The 27,716-nt window shown below is 36.3% G+C and overlaps 1 protein-coding gene across 1 annotated transcript in view; it reads left to right on the forward strand.

Moving 5' to 3' along the window:
- Window positions 1–27,716, forward strand: part of ASXL3 (ASXL transcriptional regulator 3) — a 283,448-nt gene that overhangs the window by 129,554 nt on the left and 126,178 nt on the right. Inside the window, exon 2 of the mRNA XM_039704252.1 lies at window positions 27,378–27,530. Coding sequence (XP_039560186.1) covers window positions 27,378–27,530 — 153 coding nt within the window. The remainder of the gene's footprint in view (window positions 1–27,377; window positions 27,531–27,716) is intronic.

The raw sequence follows: 27,716 nt of genomic DNA on the forward strand, positions 1-27,716 counted from the left end.
ACAGATCATCTCTGTTTGAAAACTTTAAGTCTTGGAAACTCAGAAGTTTTTTTATTAAGCTATCTCATACCATGAACCATTGAACAAAATCCTGCAATCACACCATGCATTGCCTCAAAGAATTGCAAAGTAGAAGTCCAAGAATTTGTTTAGCCACACCATGTAATGCTTCCAATTTGAAGAACCAACAATACAATTTTCAGTTTACCTTATCTCCTCAGACTTTTTCTGGCATGAGTGGGCCAAGTTTTTAATGAAATTGTGGAACTGATTCTCAAAAAATTTTAAGGATACAACAGGTTTAAAAAAAAAAAAAAAGAAGACAAAGAAAAAAAGACAAAAAATAAATCAAGAATAATGGACAGATGATTGAAAGTTCATATTATTTGAAATAATCACTGTTTTCAATGAGATATTTCACAACTCCTGCAAATAACAGAGAAACAATGCTAAAAAGATTTCATAACATCCCTGTGACCATTAGAATCAGTGAAGCCTGGTTTTCCAGAGATGCACGTGCAATATTTCCTCACAGAAGCCCAGAGTCACTGAGTCTGACCAACCTAGCTTCCCCTGGTATTCCCTTCTGGGCATGTGCATGGGACTGTTTTGGCTGACTGCTCAAGATGTGTCAATCAGTCAGCTGACTGATGCCCTACAGAATATGTACAGGGCTAATTTAGAACTTCTGTCAGATAAGGAAATAATTTGGGCCTGCCAATTTTCATGCAGCTTGGAAGAATTTAACATCTTGGAGACTCCTAGCCATCTGTTAAATCTGGGTGGAAGAGGCAAAAGCTACCAGAGTACAGGCACTGGCAGACCATATACAATGACAGCATATACTTTGTTTTCTTAGATATACAAAAAACCCACCCCCTCTTTATTTGGAGGGTCTCTAGAGTGACTGCTGCCTTTTGTTTCATTACGTTTCCATCAAACTATATTTAGTGAGGATCTTAAACTTTACTATTTCATCAGTAAAACAGATACAGGTAAAAGAGAAAAGGATCAGATCTCATACATACTAAAAACAAAAGAAGAATATAGAAAAAAAAGACCAAAAAAAAGTGAGAGAACAAAGCAGGGGGTGCTGGCAACAGTAAAGAAAAGCAGGTGGGATAGTGCATTCAAGGAATTAAAGGTGCTTGCAACAAAGTTAGGCAGAGTAAATACAAAGATACAAAGATAACGAAGTAAATGAGAGATAAAAGGTAAATAAAGAAGAGACTGACAAAGCCTATGTACCAGAACTGCAATCTGACAATATAAGTAAAAGCATCAGAGCATCTGTCAGAATAAAAAATAAATTGATTACTTAATTAAGCATTTACAGAATTCCATGACAGAGCAGAAGGGGTCAAACTAAGTTGAAAAATTATTTTCTCTTAACTGATAACAGAAGTGTAGAAAAATGTTAAAACAGACTGCAAAATAATACCTCAATGGATTGAAAGATCTAAGGTAATTTCAACGAAATCTTAACCACTTCTGACAGATGCATATCAAATCTGATTTAATATCTTTTAATGATGGTTTCTACCAGATGTCCAGATAACAATCTTAAACCAATCTTAAACACCTTTGTCATTAGTTAGCCATCCTAATGTATTATATGCTCTCCTTGTCACATCTGTATGGACACAGAAAACAACAGATTGCATTCATCGTGCAAACAACTTCCTAAGGATTTGAGAACTGCTATTGCTTTCCTTCTCTACACTAAACAGACCAAATTCTTCTAAATTTTTGCACACACGCCCTCCTACCCCAGAGATTATGCTTTCCAACTTTTTTCCTGGTCTCTTTCTCCAAGTTCTGTCCAGTTGGCCCAGGTCCAGACATATACCCTAAGGAGGCCACAGCCTTCCAGCTGATGCCTTGCATAAGAAAAACGGGTAATGCTTTTGGTTTCATATACTGATAAAGCTCTTCTTTCTATCCCAACAGCACGTCATGGTTAGCTCATCAACTTACAGACATTTTCATACTTTATCTAGAATTTTATTATCCTCTGTACCCATTATTACTGCTTATGTATAATACTTGGTGCTTTTTCTTCCTGATTTATACCCTATTCTCTGACTTCTCAAGATCATTTCACATTCAAAATTATCCTGTCCTTTAGAATGCTTGCAGCTCCCCTCCAACAAGACTTTGTGTCCAAATTGGGAAAGAATAATGCAGTAAGTGCTTGCAGTCAGCATAATTTCATTGTTCTTCAGTGCCATGCATAAGATATGGATTTGATGGTTCTGCGTTCTTTCAAAGAAAAAAAAAAAATAAAAAAAGGAGAAAGGAACATTTTAAAATGCTGATCCATCCCTATTTGATTTCTCATTTTAAGCTGTATGTATTTTATTACTTTATGTTTCAAGGGGCTTGAAGTTAAATAGTAATTTTAGCCATTATGCATATTATATAAATAGTTCACTTGCAAAGATTAGAGAAACAAAATGAGTTGAAAATTTGGCAGGATCATGCAATCTATTTAAAATAAGAAAAGGGAACACAACACACCATTAAATAACATGAAATTGCATCTGTGTGCTCTCTAACTTGAGGAGAAGATCTTGCCAAATTCCAAATTGAGTGCTGAGTAACTATAAGCATATTCTTGTTCAGTTGGAGTAAGATCTATTTTGTGGCACTGTTCACATCTTAGCAGCTAGTTAAGTCTTTATGTTATATAGCAGATTTGTTTAAAAAGAAACTTAATATAAAAATATTTTTAAATTTTACAGTCTCAGACTCTATTTTTATAACGATTCAATATTAAAAGAAAGACTAACTTACACAATTGAATATAGCTACATTGAGAGTACCTTCTTGTACCTGCCATGCTCATGACCATAAAAAATTACTGCTCTGAGACAAAGTTGTGTATGACAGGAAAATTAAAAAAGAAAAAAAAGTGGAAAAAATACTAGAGAAGAAGTGATAGCTACAAAACTCGTAATATCCCCAAGATAACTGGAGCTGCTGCTCACTCAAGCAAATTCTTTCTCACCATTGTCCAAAGTGAGACATCCTAAACCATAAAAAAATTTTATAGGAAATGTGATCATTACCTTTACTGGGTCTTTTTGCCCCACAATTTAGTAATTTAAGTTGAATTTTCAATCAAAGCTAAAAAAAACCCACCCAGCAAAATTAACCCAGAAATAAATTTTTGGAATTTTATATGAAATTTTGTTATATATTTGAGCAAAAATAATATAAGAGAGACTTTTTGCTAGATTCACCCCCTTGTTCTCAAATACATAATAGTTCACTATGTACACAATTCAAAGGTCATATAAACATCAATTTTTTGCTAGAGAAAGTTTTCATTTTTTATCCATAGGAACAGACTGGCATAAACCTTAGTGTCTTTACTTTTCTTGATGGGAGAGAAGCCAGTGCAAAGCCCTTTTAGATGCATACAGATACCCTAAAATTTAATGTCACCCTTCAAAAGGGGATGCCTTCCCTCCTTCTGTCTTCACATCAACAGTTTCGGACCTACCTGTCCTATTATGCAAAATATCAAACCTGAAAAAGTCACCTAGAGTGCAGCTGCTGCTACCATGTCCTCATTTCATTTAGTTCCATCTGAAAGTTATTTACAAAGAGGCATTTGTGTATATATATACATTTACATACACATATATGATGCTGACTATCATATCTTATCACATCTTAATACCACACCTTAAAGTCAGGAAAATTCTCATCACAAAAAGGCTGTATAACCTGAAAAGATGAGGGCATTTAGAAAATTTGAGAGCCACTCAGTAGGGAAGCAGGCTTAGGAGACCCAGCTATCATCTTGCACATGATAGTGGCACAGAGTCACTAGAGGCACTCACGCTGCAACTCCCGGAGCAATAATCTTAGAGGACTACAAATCAAACACCTTCAAAATCTTTGTCAATTTCTCAATTGCCAAAAGCATGCTCAAATTAGAGGCACTCATTCAGCAAAAAATACTCAGTTTTCCAATCAGGGAAGTTTGAAAGAACATAACCAAGTCCCAAAATGACCACATTTCATTTGGCATCATAACCAGCCCCTCAACTTTCAACGTACATGTCAATGTGATCAGTATAGAAAAAGAAGAAGGAATTTCTGCTCAGGCTGCATTCTGATGAAGCACTCAGTCAAGCCTACAGGCACAGCACCCAGGAGCCCCTCCCTGGCAGTGTTCAAGTCCAGGTTGGATGGTGCTCTGAGAAACCTGGCCTTGTGGAAGGTGCCCCTGGCCATGGCAGTGGGGGTGGAGCTGGATGATTTTTAAGGTCCCTTCCAACCCAAACCATCCTCACATCTGAGGAAATTTTCAACATGCTCCATGCCCACTTCTGCCTGATCAATTCTTTCCAATGCCCTGAAATCACCTTGATTTTTAATGTTTCCAGTTAGAACTTTACTGCTGAGATTGATTGTGCAGTGAAAATTTATAATGGTAAACAGTACTCCATGATCCAAAATTTGGGAACTAATATTTTAGAGAATAAAATCAATCCTTGCCTTTTTAATTCTTTCATATACACATTCTTAGTTACTAATAAATGTGCTCCAGAGCAGTTCCCATGGTTGCTACCAGTCCTGATTATTAAAAAAACAGTCCTGGAAATTATTGCATGATGTAAAAAGCCTTTTTGCACAAATTTAAGAAGAGACTAGGACTCATGGAGGGCTCAAATAGCGCTCTTAATTAAATCTGGTTCCCTCATGAGAAGTATATGCTCAGCTTTCCATAGTTCTCGTCTACTTTAAAGAGAGATTAAAATTAAGTTAAAGGAATAGGCAAAAGGTTCCTCACTTGTATTTACTCCTAGATTGCCCTTTGCTTCCACTTTCAACACCTTATACTGTACCAGAAAATTACATTTAGGGGACAGTCCAAACATCCAAAAATCACTTTTTCATGTATTCTGTGTCCTTATCATCACTTCTTTGTGTAGACTTTATGTGAATTCTAATATATTTGACCTTATCCTGTATGAGAACGAGAAAAAAGACAGAGGCGTGATGAAGTCTTTAACTTCACTTTACTCCCTCAGTATAATCTCGGTGAAGACAAGATGTGGTACTTCTAAAGTAATCACACAACAGGAGTGACTTTTAAAGTCTCCAGTTTATTAAATCTCTCTCTCCCTCTCTACATATATATATATATATATAATATGAAGACTAACTATATCTGCATTCTGTTGTCGTGGCAACATCTGGGTGACTGCTGAAATACCAGAAACAAATGGTTCACAAACATCAAGGAATATTGCCCACTTTCTATGTACTACTACTATCATACCCATTTACTTATCAAAAGGATTAAAAAAATTATAGATGTGTTATTGCAACTAAAATGATTTTTAGTAAACATACATGTCATGCTACAAAGGAAATCTAAGTGCTATTGTGACAGCTGTTATGACATCATCTGGAAAGGATGGCTATATCAGCTTCCTTCATCCTTCTGAGAGGCTGCATCAGGGACATGGGCCAGTGCCACCATTAATCCCTTGTACTATGCTGTAGGTTCAGCATTTGCAGCAAGTATCACTGAACAAAGGAGCCTATAAAACAGACACCAACTTCAAAGCCAGTTCTAACAATGGTGTTTCCAATGCCAGCTCCTCCTAGTAGATAGAGAGGCAACTTGAAAAGCAGTCAAAACCACACTCACCTCTCCAAGAATGTTGTATTGTGGTAAATATCTCAAAATAAATAGCCTTTTATAGAGAACAACAAAAAAATATTTGGTACCCAATAAAACTGTGGGAAAGCAGTTACCAGGAGAATGAATACCATGTTCTGATATTTTATAGGCTTTGAAATTACAATTTTAACCTTTGCCAAGACTGAAGAAAGGAGATAAGTAAAGGTGATAGATACTGCATTTTTACTTTTCCAGGCTAAATTCAGGACTTCAGATCCCCAAGCTGTTGCACATATTTCTCATATTTTGATTAATCACTTCTTATTTTGCAATACAGTTTTTGCTTTCTTCTGTGCTTTTCCAAGGAAAAAAGAAACTACTCTTGAAGCTATAAAAGTCACTCAAAAGAGTCACAAATATATGACTAGTTTCATCATTACTGTGTTTGATCTAGTGGAGTAGTTATTGATCTTGGTAACCATTGTGAAACAAAGAACATGTTGTCTAATTCTCTGATCGCTATCATAATAGTACTGTGGTCATCCTTAGTTTTAGATTTCACAAACAAATTAAGAAAAAAATCATTTAGATAGCTGCCAGCTAACTGATACTTTTGAAATTTTATATGGTGTTAGTAAAAACTAGATTTATCCAGAATTTGAGTGTCTTTGTAGTTAGCCACATAATTTATTAATAAATGGGACTATAGCTTCAAGAGTGTATTAATATATTCATTAATCTCATAAAAAGCATTATCTGGTGCCTTTTTTTTCTTAGAATAGCATTAAGATTATTCTTGCAGCTAAACACTACAAGTTATGTTTTAAAAGCTGCTAAAAAGAAGCAGGACTGAACACATAATATTTTAATCATGTACAGGTATATTAAGGAACATTTTAAAATCTTGCAATTTTGGATTTATAAGCATATATAAAATTTTAAAAACCCATGTAGATCCTCAGCTCTTAGTTAGCATATTACCAGCTAAGTATTTCCAGTGAATGTCTCTTTGGACCTTTCTTATAACCTTTCACCCTCATTAAAGAACAGCTAAGACTTTAACAGAACTAATAAATCCTGAACATCTACTAGATGTTGCTGTTTTGTGAATTTTTTGCAGATTTATCTCATAGTCCAGAGAATGTAAAATGACACAATAGAGAATATTACAAAAGCATACCATATGCTAAAATATATATTATTTTACTCCTTTGTATGACTCTTCTGAACCTGCTTTTCCCCCTTTTGTTATGGACAGTAAAATATATGCTTGATCAGTCCATAAAGGAAGTGCAGATGGTTTGTACAGTGTATGTTGCAGAACAGAAAAATCTGAAAATGTGGGACCAATTGTGCCTTTTTTCCCAGCCTACACACAAAGCATACACTACAAACAAAAGCTGCAAGAAGCTGAGCTCGTAGCATTGAATGCGGAATTGTGATATTGAAATTCAGGGTTTGCTTATTTAGTCTTCCCTTCTGCAACACAAGTGAGAAATGACAAAAAAAATTACAAGAACAAACCTGTATCTTCCTGAATAATGAAGGAGAGGAAAGACCAAATATTGGAAGGTTGTTAAGCCACATCAGAAGCACCAGGCCAGGATCCATAGCAGTATTTCTACACCTAGCTGCTAACTAGGAACTTAACTCAGTGGTTTCACTTGGAATGAGGTGCCTAAAATCATCTACAACTCAAAATTTCAGCACCTGAGTTTACACTTCTCCTGTGCCACTTCTCTGGTCTGCACCTCAAGAAATGCAGTGGAATTGCCCAGTCCCAAATTGCCTTGGACCAGTGTTGCTAAAATAATGCAGATTTTATTATCTTCCTTTTTATTCTTCCTTTACATACTTCAGCACAAATAACTTATTAGATGTCCACGTTGTGGCTTTAATTACATACATGGGAGTGTAACTGACTTCAATTTTGTATGGCTTAAAACAATAAATAACACAAATTCTGGTAATGTATAAACTGCAAGAAAGTGCTACTAACCCTGCAATGCTAGGTGGATCACATAAAGTTGAGACCCTGCCTCAATTGCTCATTAAATGTACTACAAATGTTTCAGCAGATTCAAGGAGAAAATTTGTTTAGCAGTGCACAATTTTCATTAGGTACATTTTAAGAACATAACCATATGCTGAGGTTTCCTTTTAAAGAGTTTTTATGTTTTCAGCCTTTATGAAATATTTTAATAATCCAGTATTGTCTTACGTGGGAAAACAGAATTTGTGTCCCAGATTCACTTCATAATGTCTGCTTTCTACTAATCAAGTAGTGCAAAATTAATTGTATTTAGCATAATGAGTTTCCTATTCTGCTACTTTGAGAAACTCCTAGGGTGATGGAGGAAATTTTAAGTTCGTCCTGTATCACATTTAAAGCTCATCATGTAATATATAGGGTGGGAGAAAATTAAATGTACTGCAGGATGTACTACTGCCCCGTTCCCAGTTTTTGCAATTACATTTCGGGGCAAAATTTGAATAGCCCCCAAAGGAGCAGCATTATTGGAGAGAAGACTAAGCAGTGAGTCTGTTTTATAAAAGTTCATGGAAAATCATGAAACAGAGATGTTGTTGAAGGTTTTTTTTTTAATTGAATCTTATAGAGTATTCAGTGAAATGGATTTGCAAATTTTATAGTGGTGTGATACAATTATTCAGATCGCATTCATAACTGAAAAAAACTAGTCAGATGCAATCCAAACCACTTCAGATCAGTACTCTAGCAACAGATAAGAGCTTCATATGAAAACTGGGGGGAGAAGATTTTGTGACAAGTTAGAGACCTCAAAAATGATGTATTTTGTATATAATATCCCCTGTATTATGCAGGGTGTAGGACCAGATGACCTCCAGAAGTCTCTTCCAACCTCAACTATTCTGTGATTCTGTGTGAAATGCTGAAGTATTTGAATTAAATTTGGAGAGGCATAGTTTTAATCCCTCAAGGAATTGTACACGTAAGTCAGAGAAAGAGTAGGTGTTGGTTTCTTGCACCTGGGTTGGCTGCTTCATTTACTGGGTTACTGAATAGCAGAAGTCAGCTGTATGTGGACTGCAAGCTTTTCTTTTCTTTTAACTGCCAGGGGAAAAAAAAGTTATGTTACAGTACAAACAATATGTTTAATTTAGCATAATATTTTTTTTTCTCCTTGTGTAAAAGGCCATGAATTTGGTTCTTTATGACTCATTCCCACCACATACATTTTTCACTTTTACTGAGAAAGCAAATATTCAATTATTCATGCAACTCTTCAGAACATACTGCAGCTACGACAATGCTGGAAAGCCAAATATTATGCTTAAAAATGCTGTCCTGGCTGCCTAAACTAATATCCCTGTACATGATTGTTATCATGGCCTGTCACAAAAGTGCAAAGTGTCGTGTGTTAAAATGCAAGTTCTGTGACCATCAGGTACTTTTTTTCCAGGGTCTGCTTGTCTACATATATAAATGCTGTCTCTGTTCCATTCTCTGACTGTAGCAGGGATTCCAGTGTTACCTAAAAATCTCTTTCTAGGTAACCAATTTCTTTATGATTCCTGCAACTCAAAAAGAAACCATCACTAAAGCAATCATTTCTCACTTGAATCGAGAAGGATTGCACTGAACAGCTGATAAAGATCATATCTGGTATCAAAATACATGGTACAGTGAGAGAGACGTTGTCTTCCAATCATTATGAGGTGAGAGATGAAAATTTTTGTGACAGAGCTGTTGATAACTTAGAAGCTGCTGCCATGAATTTAAAAAGAAAAATTCCCCACTCAGATCTGAGCAGGAAAACAAGGTGAAGCATGTGAAGATGATGCACACAAACACAGGCTTACAGGCACAATACGCAGGAAGTAGTTTAAAGTAGAGGGCAGCAACCAAGGCATTAATAATAGATATGGAAATATATCATTGTGTGGAAGGATATAATAATGTTTGTAAAACTATGTTTAACTTTATATTAATTTAAAAGTAAGTAATGGATTGGAAAATTCTGAACCAATAACATAAGAATGACATATGAATCAATTTTCGAAAAACAAGAAAAAACAAAACATTGATTGAAATCAACTGAGCATTTCTTCCCAAGAAATACATCCATGTATAAGAAATCATAAAATATGGGTCTGTGTTTTTACATAATCCAGAACATGTACATTAATACATGAATGTCAGCACTCCTCACTAGGAATTGCCCATTAGGCAAACCACTACCTGTTGCATTGATTCAGTGTCATTATTTTTCTTTTAAAAATTCTTACTTTGCAACAATGTAGATAATGAACCTTTATCTGAAAAGGAATACAAAGCCCACCCTGGACAAAGACAAACATTCCACAGGCTTTAGTTGAGTCTAATGTGTGAATTAACTTACACACATCTCCAAACACAAAAAGAATGCATATCCTGTAAACAAATATTTTAACCTAGAGGACCTCATTAAAATAAACGCAGAAGAACATATGTATTGTTTCCCTTCTATTTTTTTTTTCCCTAGGATCCCTTCCTTAACTAAGCACTCCTATAAGATAATACTGAGCCAGGAGGGGCTCCTGAATATATCTTAGATTACCATAATTATACACAGCGAGTGGCTGTGTGAATACTTAGTTCCCAGCAGGGGTTAAACCATGACAATATTTATACACTATATAATAATAACAGCAGCAGAAGGCAGTGGTGTAAATTTGAGATGCTTTTCCATTTTTTAAAATAAAATTTACAATACACTTAACAATGAAATAAAGAGCAAATATAAATGCCTCCCAAAGTGTGCTCCTGGCAAGAAAAAGTGTTCATTCACTTGGAAGCCGTCTAGAAGCTGAAGTCTTGCCAATAATTTTAATCTTATCTCTTACATATGGCAAATTATAATATTTTTCATTATTTATAATATATCTTAAATGTAGCTTAAGGAAAATACTTTAGGATAGGTAAAAAGAATAATTGTTGTCACAACAGTCTTCAGTTTCTTTAGACTGCAACTGATATACTCAAATATGCATCTCCCCTGTCAGAACTGTCATTCAAAAGTTGTGTCACAGAAGCTCTTAGGTCTCAAAATTTCATAGTTTTGATGAGCTTTCAAGAAGAAAGTAGATTAAACAGCTTACACCTTTGGTGAATTCTGAGAAAGCAATTGTCTTTTCTAACTATCAGCATCCTGCCTAGATAATGCAAATAATTAAATTACATGTACTGACAATAGTCCAGACACTCACAGCAGTGATGCTCTTAGACCTATAATTACATTTTTTAGATTGAATTCTTATTAAAATCTCCCTCATAGGAAATGTTTTAAGGAATCCAATAATGAAAGAGACTTTCTTCTGAATTTTGAAAATCTACAATGAATGTAATGAATTTTTAATCTACTGAACATTTCAGATAAGTCTAAAATGCATGTTATCTTTTCATGTTTGTTTTACTTGGAGAAAGTGGCATTCTTATTTCACATCATTATCTTCACAGATATTACTGAATAATAAAAGCATGTTTTGCGATTCATTTCTATTTTCATGGTACATTATCTAGTGAGAGCACAAAACGAAATAATATATATGCAATGGATTTTGAGAAAGCATTCTAAAAGGTTTTGTTACATTGTGAACAAACAGCAGAAGAATTTTTTTTTTTTACTTTTATGGTCATGAATGGTCCCTATCTAAATTGTCTAGAAGTATATGTAATAAAAGACCAAAAGAGAAAGTAAAAAGTGGATCCCTTACTCATATTGGTGTGTCTAAGTATGGGAACTATTAACTAGCTATCTTACTTTAAATGCTTGCAAAACATGTTAGATACTTTCAGAAATAAGAAAAACATATGTTCATTCCAAAGATGAAAAGAAAGCCATGTGAACTTGTCAAGGAAGAGCTCATTAGATGTGAAAGAAATGTTTCATTAATTAAAACGGCCTCAGTAGTTTGAACATACCACTGCAGTAGTTTCCCCGTATTTCAACAAGAATTCCATTGCAAGATCCTCTGAGAACCTTTCATTTAAAAAATACTGCAGCAGATACAGATTATTTAAAAGGTGTTAAGTTCAAGTTAAATAGAATTATCTGAAAAAAATAAGATATTTCAGAAAGTGCTAATATTAGTTGGATTTTGACAGTGGAAATAGTTTTTTCCAGAAGCTCTCTAGTGGTCTACCTACAATTTTAATTCCATTAAGATGCACTGTTTTATTATCTGGATTTTTAATTGCTTAGTAGAAGCACAAGTGAGAACTCAGAAGCTTCCTGAAGGTTCAGTCTACAGAAAGTATAGCAAGGTCTTGGGAAAAGACCCCTTAGCTGTTGAAGGAGTTATCTGAAATAAAAAGGGAAACTAAATGCAGCTGAAATCTGAAATTTTCATTTCAAATAAAATGTAAATTGGGGAGGGTAAAGGAGGGGGAGAGAGTGTCACTCTAAATCAGAATCTACAAATGCAGTGTTTATATTTCCAGCAAAATGGCATTTAAAATACAAGTCAAATCGAAACCTTTTCCTTTGATGAAGTCAGTTATATTCTGTTGATGATGTAGACGTCCTTTGCTTCAATGCCAAAGTGATATTAAATCCCCAAAATATTCCATTCCAAATTTATCTTTTCATTTCTCTGAAAAGCTCTTCTATAATATTGTTACAGTCTACAAAAACAATATCTACACAAAGTAATGCTCTACTGGTTACATGAGCATTCAGAAAGAAATGCATTACCTGTCACATCTTCATTTGTAGGTCTTGTAATTTACTAGTAATATTTGTTCTTCAATTTGTTTCTTAAAAAGGCTGCTGTTAATAACACTGTCCCTGCTAATTTTTAGAGCTGCTATATATATGGAAGCAATCTAAAATATTCACTGGTACAGAAAATTTATGTATTTCTATATTGGATGTATGAAGTGCAGATATGTTTCTGTACTGCCTACATTTCTGTTACATTAAAATAGCGATCACTGTCCCAAATTAGAAAGTCTCTCCTATGGTTTTCCATAAGAAAAAGTTCTAACTGAAGACAAAAAGAAATAGAAACACTTCCTAACACATAATTATGTTAAATACTTATGGTAAAATTAGTTAATATTCTCTATCCTGCCAGATTTAGTAAAAGTTCTATTTGTCAAATGGTATGTAACTATGAAGTAGTCTCTCATTCTTTTATATAAGTTTTATCTGAGCTGAGGATTTAACCAACAATCAGACACTGATTATTTTCTTAATTCTGTAAATAACCAGGTAACTGTGACAAGATACATTTTAACAATAGTCAAGGTTTTTAAATGTTCTAATATTATTGGAATACTCTTGTTAATAACTGAAGGTAAGCCAGTATTCATTTATGATGAAAGAAAATGAGTAGTGCACAAAAACAATTAAAAATGCCAATCTTTATCTGCAAATGATCTGCATTTTTATAGTACCATTATGAAACAGTAACTTAATAATTAATACTTAATTTTAATGAGGAATTTGTTTGAATAAATTATTGATGGTCTCCTAAAGAAAATAGCCAATTTAAACAAAAGAGTTTGTTAATTAAGTTGATTACTCTCAATAAAACCAACAGTGATATTTTAATTATATTTTCAGTTACTCTGTTCAGTGAACATGACAAATCTGTTAGTCTAGAACTAGTTGTTTTCATGATGTGAGTAGCCATGCCCCTGCTGATTAAACTCTGTTTTTAGATCATAATGAAACACAACACGAATGTAGGTTTATAGAATGTTACAGGTGCTGACAAGTATTAGTTGTGCTTTTTACTTGTCAGTATTGCTACCCTTGGAAATTCTAAGGCTTATGGAATGATGCCCATGAGCTATGTATTATGGAAACATGAATTTCAATAACATTTGTAAAATCAAGATTCCCAGGTTATATGGTGGGGGCTGGAAAATTCCTGATCTCATGAAGTCAATGGTAACATTCCTACTAATTTTCTTCTCTTGAGTCCAATGCCCCATTTTTAAATTTCCACTAAGGTCAGTTGAAAGTTTGTGTTGTGTTGTTCTTTGAAATATTTTGTCTCTTTCAACATGACTGACACTTTTTAAAGATTAAAACCCTTGCAAAATGCAATCACAAGGAGAATTATCACCACTAAAGGGGAAATAAGTTTATATCTTTATGCAGGTTTTTAAATTGAGAAAGTTAAAATCGGAGAAAATTATGATAGGTAAGACTAGATGTTTGTAGAAAATTTGGCTAAGCTATTGAAGATTTGTTTCCATGTATGTACAATGCTGCCTGTCACTCACTTCCTAAAATAAAGCACTTCATGCATGTAACATCTGAATTCTTCAGAGGCTTGAACAGATTCAAATAATGATTCAGTACAAATTATCATTTGCGGTCTCATGCACTAAGAACAGAGGGTAAAAATGCAGAATTCCTTTATTACTAACTAAATGTCTACTGTAAAGGTCTTATGGAGAAAGTGAGTTCCAAACAGATGTTTTCCATTTTTAATGTATTTGTCTGGAACGAATTGCCTGTCTTTATTCAGTCTGCACAATACACATGAATTACAACAACATTGTCAACATGTATTGGAGGAGGACAAATCAAAATGTAGGGAACAGATATATCCCAAATATGGTCATAATTATTCCATAAATTACTAGAAGGCATGTCAACAGCACTATGAATAGTATTGACTTTCATTCCTGAGTTACAAAATGTAGTACATTTTCTGAATTATTTATTTGGAAGAACAAAGTATCAGTTTCCAAACAAAATGCAAGGAAACTGTTTGAAGCACTGTATTGAGCTTGTGTGGCCAGATTTTGGTAGCAGGAAGCTGCAGGGGTGGTTTCTATGACACACTGCTAAAAGCTTTCCCCATGTCCTAGAGAGCCAGTGCCACCCAGCTCCAGGACAGACCCACTGCAGGCCAAAGCCAAATGCATCACTGATGGTGACAGCACCTCAGGGATACCAGAGTTAAGAATGGGAGAAAAAACCTGTTAATTTGCAGTAAGAGGGAGATATGAGATGAGAATATGTGAAAGGAACAACTCTGCACACACCAAGGTCAGTGCAGAAGAAGTGGGAGGAGATGCTCCAGGCACCGGAGCTGAGAATCCCTATAGCCCGTGGTGCATCCCACAGTGAGGCAGCTGTGTCCCTGCAGCCCATGGAAGATCACAGGGATGCAAAGATCCACCTGCAGCCCACAGAGGATCCTGTGCTGGAGCAGGCGGACAACCAAAGGAGGCTGTGATGCCATGGGAAGTCCATGCTGGAGCAGGTTCACTGGCAGGACTTGACAGCTCATGAAGAATGTACACTGGAGAAGGACTGTCCCCCATGGGAGGGGTCCATGTTGGAGCAGGGGAAGAGGGTGAGGAGTCCTCCCCCTGAGGAGGGAGGAGTGGCAGAGACAGAGGGTGATGAACTGACTGTAGCCCCCATTCCCTGCTCCCCCTGTGACTCTGCAGGGAAGGAGGTAATGAAAATCATGAGTGAAGTCAAGCCTGCAGATAAGGGAGGGACAGTGGGAAGGTGTTCTAAGATTTGGGTTTATTTCTTGTTTTCCTACTCTGATTTGTTAGCTAATAAATTAAACTAATTTCTTCAAGTTGAGTCTGTTTTGCCTGTGACAGTAACTGATGAGTGATCTCTCCCTGTTCTTTCCACAACCCATGAACCTTTTGTTGTATTTTCCTTCCCTTGTCTGAGGAGGTGAGGGATAGAGCAGCTTTGGTGGGCACCTGGCACCCAACCAGGGTCAAAGCACCACAAATACAAATATCATAAGTAATCCAAACTAGCTGCATCTCAATCTTTCTACATTTTTAATCAACCAATTATGGGACACACTGAGACTGTTTGTATGGAACAAATATACTTTGTGGATTACTGAATTCCATAAAGCTATTGAAATCTGGCATTTAGGAATAAAGGTCAAGTTTTAGATGGAATAATATTCTGTAACCTGAAATCCCCAGATGTAGAAGATAGAACACTACTGCCAGTGTTCGAAGAACATTGAGATTTTGCATTTTAAAAGAATAACAATCTGGGAGAAAAATAGAAGAGTGGTAACTAAAAGAGTCAATACATTACATTTCACATATAATTATTTTTATGCCTTTCTCTTTAGTCACAAAAGAAATATTTAATCTGGCAAGTGTTTCTTACCTTTTCATGCTCTCTGCAGATGAAAAAAACCCTCCATTTCTTTGCATAGTAAAAGTGCACATATTTACTTGGGGACAAAACAAACAGCGGGAATAGTGTTGTTGGAATAGTGTTGGAATCACATAAAAATAATGTAGACCTAATCATTACCACAGCTTGTGCAGTCTTAATATTGGAAAGCAGAGGCATAGGAGTTACAGAAGTAAGGCAAACCATGTTGACTCCACAGTTTCTGGTAGTGAAAGTATGAGAATCCATGGCTGAATTTTTATCCAGTAGCTCATATTTTAAGCAGTAAAGAGTAATTTTTGAAAAGTAATTTTCTTCAATTTAAACCTGAGCAATTTCAAGTGAATTTAAACCTTTTGACAGTGTTTCATGATGTTTGGTATAGTGGTTTTCAGTCATGAAATTGCAAAACCTGAGGAGATTTGAGTTTAAGGAACCTTTTGAAAGTGAACATAGATATGACAATTTATCTCACCATTCTCAGAGCCTCAAACTCTTCAGAAAATGGAATTACTAGAAAAGAAAAAAATCCAAGCATACAATTATTATTTCTTACTTAAAAATAAACAGGGGAAGAAAATTGTCCTTAGAAATTATAAACAGCCACTAGTACATAATTTATTCTTATGTTAGCATCTGTGCTGAAAACTCCTTTGTACAGAACTGCCAAATTCATTCAGTTTTGCAGTCTGATAAAATTATTTCTGGTTCATATCTTTGTGAAGTTCTATTTGCACAAAATATCCAGAAAACTGCTCTTATTGGCCAGCTGACAATTTTCCCCCCCTCAGTCCACAGACTGGACTGCTCTCATGCAACATTTCAACTTTTGACATTCCCTAGAAATCTTCATGGAAAAAAAGTGAGACATTAATTTTTCATTGGAAATTTTTTTTTAAAATATCATACAACTTACCTTAACATATATATAGAAATATACACATTCTTTCATACAGTAGCCTGAGAGACCAAACCAAGATCAGGTTTCTTTTTTAATGCATGATGTATACATACCAAGAGAATTTCAGTCCCTGTTCAGACAAGCTTTCAATTTGAATAAGCAAGGAAGACAAATGGAGGAAAAAAATAAATATTAATATCTTTAGTTCAAGTTGGAGAACTATGGTAGAGAAAAAGTAACTGACTTCCAGGGACTGAAAGAAAGAGCAGAGCCAGGATTCAAATGTAGAATTTCTGCAATAGTGCAGCATCTCAATTTGAACATATTTTTTTTCTTCTGTGCCATGTAGGATTTCACATATGATACTTTTTAAACCAAATCTGGTTTGCAGTCCTGACTATGTCAACCACAGTTTTGCTTGTTCAGACCAGAATAACCATCCTGCATTTATTCTGGAACCTGAAACTCTTGTTCCAACCTCTTCCCCACAGAAGAAATGCCAAAGGAAAAGAATGTTTTAATAACATATGGATAACCACAAAAGTAAAGCTAGAGTAATTTTATGTGAAACTTGATCTTATGAAAGAAAATCTGTATATTTTAGCTAGCTTATTCATTCTTTAAGAAAGTATAACTACAGTATTAAAGTAAGTAAATAAGAGAATACCTTCCTATTTTTCAGAATCAGAGATGGAGTATTAGGTGCCTTACTAAATTCTTTGATTACAAGTAGGCTGTTTTCTTTCAGTAAATCACTAAATGTAACCAGATGCCCCATCACACACTGCTTGCTACCTTTAAGGTAGAGTTTCAGGTGCCTTGCCTGGCTGCTTACAGGAGACACACACAGAAGCAGTGTGGTATCAAGAATGCATGGAATGGGCAGCTCAACAGGGAGGCTCCCTGGGACTTGTACATTTCCAAGCAAAGAAAATCTAGGGGAAAAGTGTTGGGGTTTGTGATTTTGGATTAAGAGATTCATGCCTGAGCCTAATCTCAGGCATCTCAGCCTTTTCTTGGCTTGTAAGCATGAGAAATATTTCTTAGGATCACCTCATGGATGCATGAAATGAATCCTCCATGTAAATGTTTACAGAACTGGTCTTCGAAACAGTTAATTAGAGGAATAGCACTGTATACATCTTAGTAACCTTGGACTAATCCTGGTGTGGAAAACTAAAAATGAACAATTTTCCCTTGAAATTGCTAGGACACATTCACTAGGGATAGGATGTGTTTGCAGTTGAACTGGTTGGGCTGCTTAGTGAGCATCAATCAAATGAAAAATACCAGTGATCTCTGTAACGTGGAAGATTAAAAACACATCTCGGTATTTTTACTGCAGTGGGCTCCTGCATAATTGGTAACGTAGACTGTCATGCATCATGTAAATGATGCATAGGCTGTGAGCTGGCCCTTTCCTCAATGGCAAATTTGCATCTAAGAATTTAGCATATGTTGTGTAAGGAAATTTTACAGTAGGCCTTTTGCTGCTGAGCTGTAATGCTCTAATTTACCTACCTAAAATATCATTATAACAGGCATAAGTGATGTATTATTCCCACAATGCTTATTAATATAGAACATTGTCATATGACCTGAAAAACTGCTTGTAATGCACTCCTTGTACCAGTTACCTTGCTTGTTTATAAATAACAAATTTAGATCTTTCAAATCAAATAAAGGCAACTTCTCCTTTTTTATAAAAAGTCTTATTTTTAATGCATGCAAATGGCTGGCCTTTATAAAGGCAGGGTAAATGCTATGAATGCAGAATATTATTCTTTTGCAAACACTCTTAGTAATTATGCATAACTATTTTCTTTCATTTTTCATAAGTTGTAGCAGGATGAATACAGCAAATTATAAGGTTATTTTAATCATCTCTTAAATGCAAATTGAGTAGAGAGAAACCAAGTCAGCTATAAAGGCAGCTATCAGAAATTATAGTCTCCTGTTAAAAATATGTGTTAGATTCTTTCATTTCCCCAAGTAACTTCCTTACAGGTTTTCCCCCTTATAATTGTTGAGTGTAACTCAAAAGGCAGCTATTTGAAGTGATTGATCTAAAAAGCTCACAGTCCACAAACCTTCATTATGAATTGCACACACACTTATAATCCACCTTGTAACCTTTACTTCCTGTCCCTGCCCTAGCCTCAGGCTCTAAAAAGAGTCATTTGCCATGCAAATCCTTACATTTTTTAAATTAGCTTTCCAGTAAGTTACATAATTTTTGATAGGGTTTCCTGTCCACAAACTTCACAAGGGCCACACAAAACTCAGTGTTAGTTATGCAGTCAACGTGCAGTAATGACAATGTACATCCATAGGTGTTAACTCTTTTAGAAGAACATACAAAATCATCTGTGTCTGTGTTTAATTAATTGTAAATGGTTGCTTAAAATTAACTTTCTTAACTTCATAAACTCACATATTTAAAAGATTACTTTAAAAATCTGGAAAATAGATAATTAAAATATTAATTTCTGTAAGTTATTTTTGTATCTTAGTACAAGATCTACTAGGCATAGTAAGAAAGTGCTACACTCACTTTTGATTTTTCAAGAATTTACAATGAAACAGCAGATCCAGACATTATAGGCATGTGTCTCTTTATGTGCCCTCTACATTCCAGCCAAATAGCTTCCAGTGCACATATTACATGTTGCCATGCTGGGAGCCTGATTCTACTAGTGTTTAAATATTTCCTTAACACAGCTAGCCTCATGAACTTCAGTGGGCTACTCACATATTTCAAATCAAAAAAAAGGTATAGAACTGGGAATAAAAAGGGATTCAGACTTCACCTTCCTTTAAACTTTGAAATATCACTGGGTGGGCAAATACATGCCAACTAAACTGTGATGTGTCATACGCTCAGTATTGACATCATATTTTAATTTAATTTTTTTTTCTATAATGAACATGATGAACTGTATATATGAATAGAAATGAAAGTTTTACTTCTTAACTATAGTGGTAAATTCTTTCTTACAGAAGGAAAAAGGTGGCATCAAATACTTATCTTCTTAATTTCTTTAAGGTCTATGTGATCTCTGGTTGAATGGCTGGAGTAGAGAAAATTGATGGCTCAAAGGAATAGAATTGTGTAAGCATGGGCATAAGTTTTTTTGAGATATAGCAGAGAGTAGCTGAGAACAAAAACAGAAAGATGATTGAAGAAACCAAGTACTGAAAACTGACATAAAAATTTTAACCTCATAGCTCTAACTAGCATGTTTGTAAGTCTTGGCTTCTTGTGTGATATTTTTAGAATGTTTAAACTTATTATTTATTAACAGTTTAAAAAGAGTATATAAGTCAAATGTGCATAAGTTCACTTATACATATAGATATATACATATATACTTTTGCTGTTATGATGCCTAAAAACTAATATCTGATGTAGTTACCACATTACACTCACACTCCCAAGGACCAGTCTCCGCTGCAAATTTCTAACACATACCTTTTTATGCTTAATAAAGAAAACATCGTCATTTTAATAACTATGTTATTGGTCATTATTTGGCTTCTATTATATGATACTTAAATTGCCAATATAAGCCAATATGTAAAATGGCACTGGGACTGGAAGTAGTGGTGTGAATGGGGTGTCTTGCAGAGCTGTGGCCTCAATCAGCAGAATTACAGAATCACAGAATCATCAAGATAGGAAAAGACTTTCAAGACCTTCATCAGACACAGCCCTTCACCAAACACGACCATGCCGACTAAACCACAGCACTGAGTGCTGTGTCCAGAGGTTTCTCAAACACTTCTAGTGATGGTGACTTCACCACTTCCCTGAGCAGCCCTTTCCAATGCTTAACAACTTTTCCATGAAGAAATTCTTCCTAATGTCCAACCTGAACCTTCCCCACTGCAGCTTGATGACACGTCTTCTTGTCTTGTCACTAGGTGACTCAGGGAGGAGATCAATCCCCACCTCGCTACAACCTCCTTTCAGGTGGTTATACAGAGTGATAAGGTCTCCCCAAGCCTACTTTTCTCCAGGTTAAACTTCCCCAGCTCCCTCAGCCCATTCATAGGACTTACTCTCCAGATCCTTCACAAACTTGGTTGCCCTTCCCTGGACACGCTCCAGCACCTCGATGTCATTCTTTGTTCCAAGCATTCACAGATTTGTCTGCTAACTTCAGGAGAGAATATGTTGTTCTTCCTGCAGAACTGGCACAGCTCAAATAGAGAAATATAATATCATATATCTAGATCAGATTTGGTTATTGATCTGTGCTGAAGCATCATATGATATGTGGTATAGCTGATGGTGGTTTTCACAGCCATAAAGGAGCAGCAAAAGAGAAAACCCACTATCACTTCTGCAGCAAGAGCCTCAACTAAACACTAAAAAAGGATTCCCTAGACTGAAGTTGCTTTTTCCCATCAATGCACCTGAGAAATGCCCTCTGCCAGCACTGCATCAACCCCATTCTCCTTTTTAAGAAGCCTGTGGTGTTAATAAACTAATATTTTATTTCTCTTCTATTTTTGTTATTGTCTAAAAGTTGCAGATGCATGTAGGTAGATACTGCAAATAGCAGAAGGCTGAGCAGACTGTGTTGTTCATTTATATTGCAATGCAAAGAAGGTAAGGGAAAGCAATCCATTATGCACAAACAATTTAAGACATTTCCAAGTTGCCCTTGGCAAGCAGGTGCAAGCAGGTGTGTACTTATCCACAAGAAAGCTTATATGTATGTAGTCCTTTCCCCCAACAAGCTAGAGAGACAATTAATATTCTGAATGTCTTTTCACAGGATTCCAGGCTTTTGAACTTACAAAGGCAAATTTAAATTGCACATCTGTAGTACAACCATGATCTTGATTACTTTTCATGATGTTGGACTGTGTGTTTTGTCTCTGAATCTCAACATAGTAACATTTGGTTCAATGTGTGTAGGTCTCCAGGCATCAGTTTAGGAAATTATTTATGTGATTACATGTATGGCATGTTACTCCTTAAATTTGCAATTAGTCCATTGAGAAGGTCTTCAAAGTTTTTTTGTTTGTTTGTTTTAGTTTTGGTTTGTTTGGGAGGTTTTGTTTGTTTGTTACTTTTTTGTTTTGTTTTGTTTGATTTTTTTGGTACTTTTTTAGGTCATCTGTCAATTCTTTTTTAAAATTCTAGTTCCTCATCAGCTTTACCATAAATGATGATTTACCTGATGATATTTTATATATATTCTCAGAAAAAAAAATCATTGTAAGAAGTTAAATAGTACTAATTCTTACAGCTTTCAATTGTGGGTGAAAACAGATCAGAAAGCAAATGTAGCAGCAGATGTCACACAATGTAAATACTCTGTTGGGTCATCTTATGGTTGCCTATTACAGAAAGATAGCTAGACAGCTGGAATAATTGCCAAAAAAATATGTGATTGCCAAAATTGACTGTGATATCAGTTATTCACAGAAAAAAAAAATTGTAAGGGGTGGGCTGTAAGGGTACTGCATGAGTCACTTGTCTTAATTTTGGTAAAAGTTTTAGTATTAAACTTCAGTCCTTCATATCAGGTTCTGGATACCAGTACTTGTCCTGCAATCATTGGTTTGTTGGGACGACTTGAGACTTACCACAAGCATGTTGTACAAATTTTAAATCCTCTGGGACACCTTCACAATTCCTTGAAATTCTATATAACTTGAGATGATATTTCATCATGTGTGTATCTTGTAGGTGAAGTTCAGTCTGTATGAAATATGGTTGAAATATGGTATTAGAATAGCATCCATACATTTGGAATTCTGGAATCTTTTTCTAGATAGGAAGATATGTAATTTCTGTTAAATCAGACACTATGAGTAAACAGTTTTAATTTTTTTTCTCTTGTAATTGCATATTTATAATCCATGCAGCAACTTCCATATAATCAACTAGATAAGCATCTAAAAAAGAGCAGATGAGATAAACTATCAGCTGCTCTGGTTTTGATTTGACTAAACTGTGTCATATAAAAATGAAAGTAATCTTGTGAGCCATCTGCAGACATTTCCTTTTCCTCTGAGGTTTACAGAACTACCAGGAGGTGTGATCTATATGCAGTTGGGCTGCAATGCCTCAGAGGCAGGTTCTCTACTCTTCTGTTGTGTATGTACAAAGAAATATTTTCTTTCCAACATTTTTATGGCATCTTGTAAACTGTTCATCATTCAAAGACAACAGTCTTCTCATAGAAATTGTCCCTATGGATTTGGGAAAGGCCGGTTCCGTATCCATAGTACGAAAAATGACGGCCAGCATGGCCAAGGGAGGTGCTGCCTGGAGGTAGTTTGGAAGGTGACTGCTTGGGAAGCTCTCTCTGCTGGAAGCTCTCTCTGTACTTGGTCTCTCTACTGGACCAAGTACACACCTGGTCCACTTTGCCCTCCCAACATGTGAGAAATGATCATAGAAATTGTCCCTATGGATTTGGGAAAGGCCGGTTCCGTATCCATAGTACGAAAAATGACGGCCAGCATGGCCAAGGGAGGTGCTGCCTGGAGGTAGTTTGGAAGGTGACTGCTTGGGAAGCTCTCTCTGCTGGGTGTATCATTTCTCACATGTTGGGAGGGCAAGTGGACCACAGCTTAGCTACGACCACATTTATTAGATCAGCTGCAGGGCCATAAAAAAGACATGAGTGTTTATCTGCCTGCTGGAGAGTGATAGGAGGGAGAAAAGGAAATAACCCTACATTTATAGTATTTGGCCATTCTTGGTCTGAGACAAAAGTAATGACAATTGTGGTGAACTCTAAAGCAAATAGAATAAATCCTCATAATTTACAGTCAAACTTTCATTATTTGAAAATTTGCTAAGATGAGATAGGTCTCAGGCAAACTTTAAATTTTACAGTGCACTGTTTCTAATAGTCCTCATGTATTACAGTTAGGAATAAATGTACATACCTTAGTTGGACCTAAATAATGTGCACTTTGATTTGAAAAACACAAACGGAACTGAAAAATATGGTTGCAATTTTTCTCTTTTTTTTTTCTGGGAAGTGGGGGAAGAGTGAGCTCTTCCACATACAAACTGAACTGAAAAATACGGTTGCAATTTTTCTCTTTTTTTTTTGCTGGGAAGTGGGGGAAGAGTGAGCTCTTCCACATATTCCATGACCTCTACCAATCTCAAAGAAGAAATGGCATGCTCAAGAAAATAATACTCTGTGCATGTAAGTTAATATTTAATAAAATTTAACTTTCACCCTCCTGTATCAAGTATACACGATAGGATATGTTTTTTTTCATCAACTTCAGGAGACTTTCCAAATACATCAACATCATCCTGATAATACTAGATTCTGAGCTTGTTATTATGACTTAGTAACATATTTGAAAAACTTGGGATGTTGATTCAGGTCCATATGGCATATGATTAAAAGAGAAAAGTTCCATTAACTGTAATAAGTGCTGTGAAGCACAAACTGTCTGGAATGGCAATAGCTATTCTTTAAATCAAGAGTATAAAACACACTCTTACAACTATGACACCAGTATCTGTAAATGGTTAACTGTCAACTGTCAATCCCAATGGCTTCCTCTAAGTCCATACAAACCCGTATTTTATGGTTTTCTTTTTGTCACCACTGTGCTAACACTAATTTAGGAAATGCAGTGACTCCATTAGTATCATCTGGTATATTTTCTTAATTATCTTGTAACTCAGCATCTCTTGCTCAATTGTAGAGAATATAATTTCCATTGTAGAAGTGGCACACTAGATTGAATTGTCATGCTGTGAATAAATCATTCTGCACACATATGGCATTTTTGTGTAACAGCTGATACTAGTTCTTTTGTAAGAACTGAAACTGTAATTTGTATTGAAACAGTGTTTCAGTGTATTGAAGCAATGCATATTTATATATATAAACACTTGCATAAGAAGTGGAGGTCACAGATTTCTGCTTAACAGGAGTATTACTGTACACAGGAATAAAAATTGGCAGTAGACGTCAAAAGTAATTTTTCTATGCAGGAAATAAGAATAATGTTCTTCAGGTGGCTTACTAGATAATGTCAATCCTAAAACTATAGCAGTTCAGGTAAATGCATTCACTGGGTATGCATTACTGCAGCTAAGAAATCAGCCTCCAGTGTTATCTTGGTATCACTTGACCATTCTATGGATGCAAGAAAATGTAACTGGATACAAATACATCCATAATAAACAACTAGTTCCATTCATGGTCAAACGAGTAACATCTGGTACTGTAACACCACATAAATATTGCTTAGGTAAAAATTCATTATGTGTTTTAATGTGACATCTTTCTGCAGTCTTTGCAGGCTATCCAATCTGGTTTACAATACTCTAAATATTTACACACACACACAGACATACATATACACATTTATACATGTTATAGATACTGAGTTTTTAGCCATAGTTCCAATGGTTGCAGTTTGAAGGCAGTTCACGATTTCTCAATTCTCCTATTGCCAATTCAGTTAGAGAAGCAACAGTTACGATCTCCTGTAGTGCCAGGTTCAACTCATGAAGTAAACAGTATCTACAATCAATAGCAAATGTCTTCTTTCATAAGATGAACTTGACCTTTTTCTGCTGTACTTCTAGACTTACACAAGACTTTAACTCTCTTAAAGCAGAAGTGTACTGCTCTGTTGAGCTATGTGGTTTCTGTGCATGCTGGCAAACTTTACAGGATTCATCTACAACATTTATTGCAGAAAAAAAAAATCTATTTCAGGAGTATAGATTCCTTTTTTTTTATCCCATCATGAAACATAGAGAGTACCCCCCAGCTCTCTGCTCTGGTGGGTACTCTCCAGTGGGTCCTCCAATACAGCAAACAGCATAATAGGTTTTCTTTCTCCAGCAAAGGCAGTGCCCGTAACTGTCACTATATGATTCCCAACCATATTCATGTGAAGAACAGAAGGAACTTTCAAGGGCAGGTTGGATGGGGCATTGAGCAACCTGGTCTAGTGGGAGATGTCCCTGCCCATGGCAGAGTGGTTGGAGTTAGATTATCTTTAAGGTCCCTTCCAGTTCAAACTATTCCATGACTTAGGAGCACCTGGATTGCATAAGAATGATGCAAATAAATTAAATGACAGCATGGCACTGTCATTTAACCATTGTAATATAAATAAAAAGATTACTCCAGGGGTCCACAGAAATACCAAAAGGAAGTCAAATCCTGACTGCCTCAGACAATATTAGAAACCAAGGAAACCAACCAAAAAATCCACAAAGTCAGATTAGCTTTAGGGGCTCACTGAACTTTTTTTCCCTACAGTGTCCTTTTCTGTCCAACACCACCATGGCAACACCAGAGGTCTCGTAACAGAAGTTCATGTTATGTATGCGAAGCAGCTACCTATGAAGAGATGGGAACTAATGCAGAACATTTCTTTCTGTCTTCCAACAGCCAGTTATGATGGCAATGACTAATAAATGTCGCTACATTTTTTCTGTTTTGTTGTATTTTCAATACTGAAAACAATGAAGGTATTTCGAAGGCAGTTGTAATGAAGTGCAGTTGTAATGAAGTACTCAATTACTACAGACTTAGGCTTTTAGCATGGGTGATGAGATGTGTATAAAACCTGCGTGATTTGGAATACAAAGTAATTAAAGGTGAGGGAATGCAAAGAAAAAAAAACCAAACAAACTGCAGTAGGACACACATAAAAAGGTGGAAATGAAGTCAAAACCACAAGAGAAGTGATAGTAACAGCAAGCATTTTCTTTCTAAATGTTACTGAGGTGACAAAGGCAGCATTCAGTAAATAACAAAGGAATATGTACCTGTTTCGACAACCGGCTGATTGTAAAGATTTTTGCACAACCTCACTGTCAAGCCTGAAACATTGCAGCTGCGACAACATTTTTTCTCAAGTACATTTCTGAGGCATATTCAAATCCTCTGCTTAATGTTATATAGATGGGAATCAAAACTAAATTTAGAAGCAGTTGTTTTAACAGAATTTTGTTTTGCTCATATTTTTAGTATTTTTATATAAGTGGGAGTGATTAATGAAATTTGGAAAGGTGCTACCTTCCATGCATCATTTCCCACTAAAATATAAGTATGAGGAGGAAGATGCAAAACACCAGACTATGTGAGTACGCTCGTTTAGTGTTTGGGGGATGCTATCAAATTCTTCTGTTTCCTTGAGGGGTTGAAGGTTCTCAGGGCTGTCCTGGTCATTTCCTTGATAAAACAGGCTGAACACTGTGGTAGTTGGCTTGGTGTAAATCTTTCCCCCCCACACCCCCAAACTGTGTATTTACGGAGAAATAAGGTTTTATGTTACCAAAGGAATAAGGCAAGACCTAACACGGGTGCTGCTGAGAGGACAAAGGAGGGAGAGCCTGCATTAAACAGATGGATACAGAAAACCTTGAATAATTTCTAACTCGTTTCAATCCGAACAAAAAATACGTAATGTATTTCGATAATATTCCTAATGCAGTTTGTAAATCTGGGCGAAAGGAGGAAACACAGGGGGAAAAAAAACCCGCGTAACAATATCCTGCAACTCAGGAAGGTGTGCCAAGTCCCTTCGCTCCGCATTTCGTATCTTAATCCTGGGTCATCCAATTAAAGAAAACCTCCTTCGGCGGTTTTACGAGCGCAGCACATCAACTCCCTTTGTTTACACACTGGAACAAGATGTTCTTTCCTGTTCCGACAAGGAAAGGAGCTGAAACGCTAACGCGGGGTCCGTGCGCGCTGGCACCGGCCCGCCCGGGGCTGCCTTTGGCTCGGCGCTCCCGCAGCGGGTCCGGGTCCGGCCCCAGCCGGGAGGGCACGGGCGGGCACCGCCGGGGCGCGGGACCGCCCCAGCCGTAAGTAGGAGCCAGCGATGGGCTCGCACTCCGGGGAGGGCCGGGCGGCGTGTCGGGCTGGTTTTACGGAACGCGGCGCGGCGCGAAGCGGGCAGAGGGCGGAGAGGGAGGGGAAGGGGCCGAGGGGGCCGCCCTCGCCACCACCTCCGGCCGCCGCCCCCGCCCCGGAAGCGCCTTCTGGATACC

This window comes from Passer montanus, unplaced genomic scaffold (assembly GCF_014805655.1).
Source record: "Passer montanus isolate IOZ18808 unplaced genomic scaffold, ASM1480565v1 scaffold170, whole genome shotgun sequence".
NCBI lineage: Eukaryota > Metazoa > Chordata > Aves > Passeriformes > Passeridae > Passer > Passer montanus.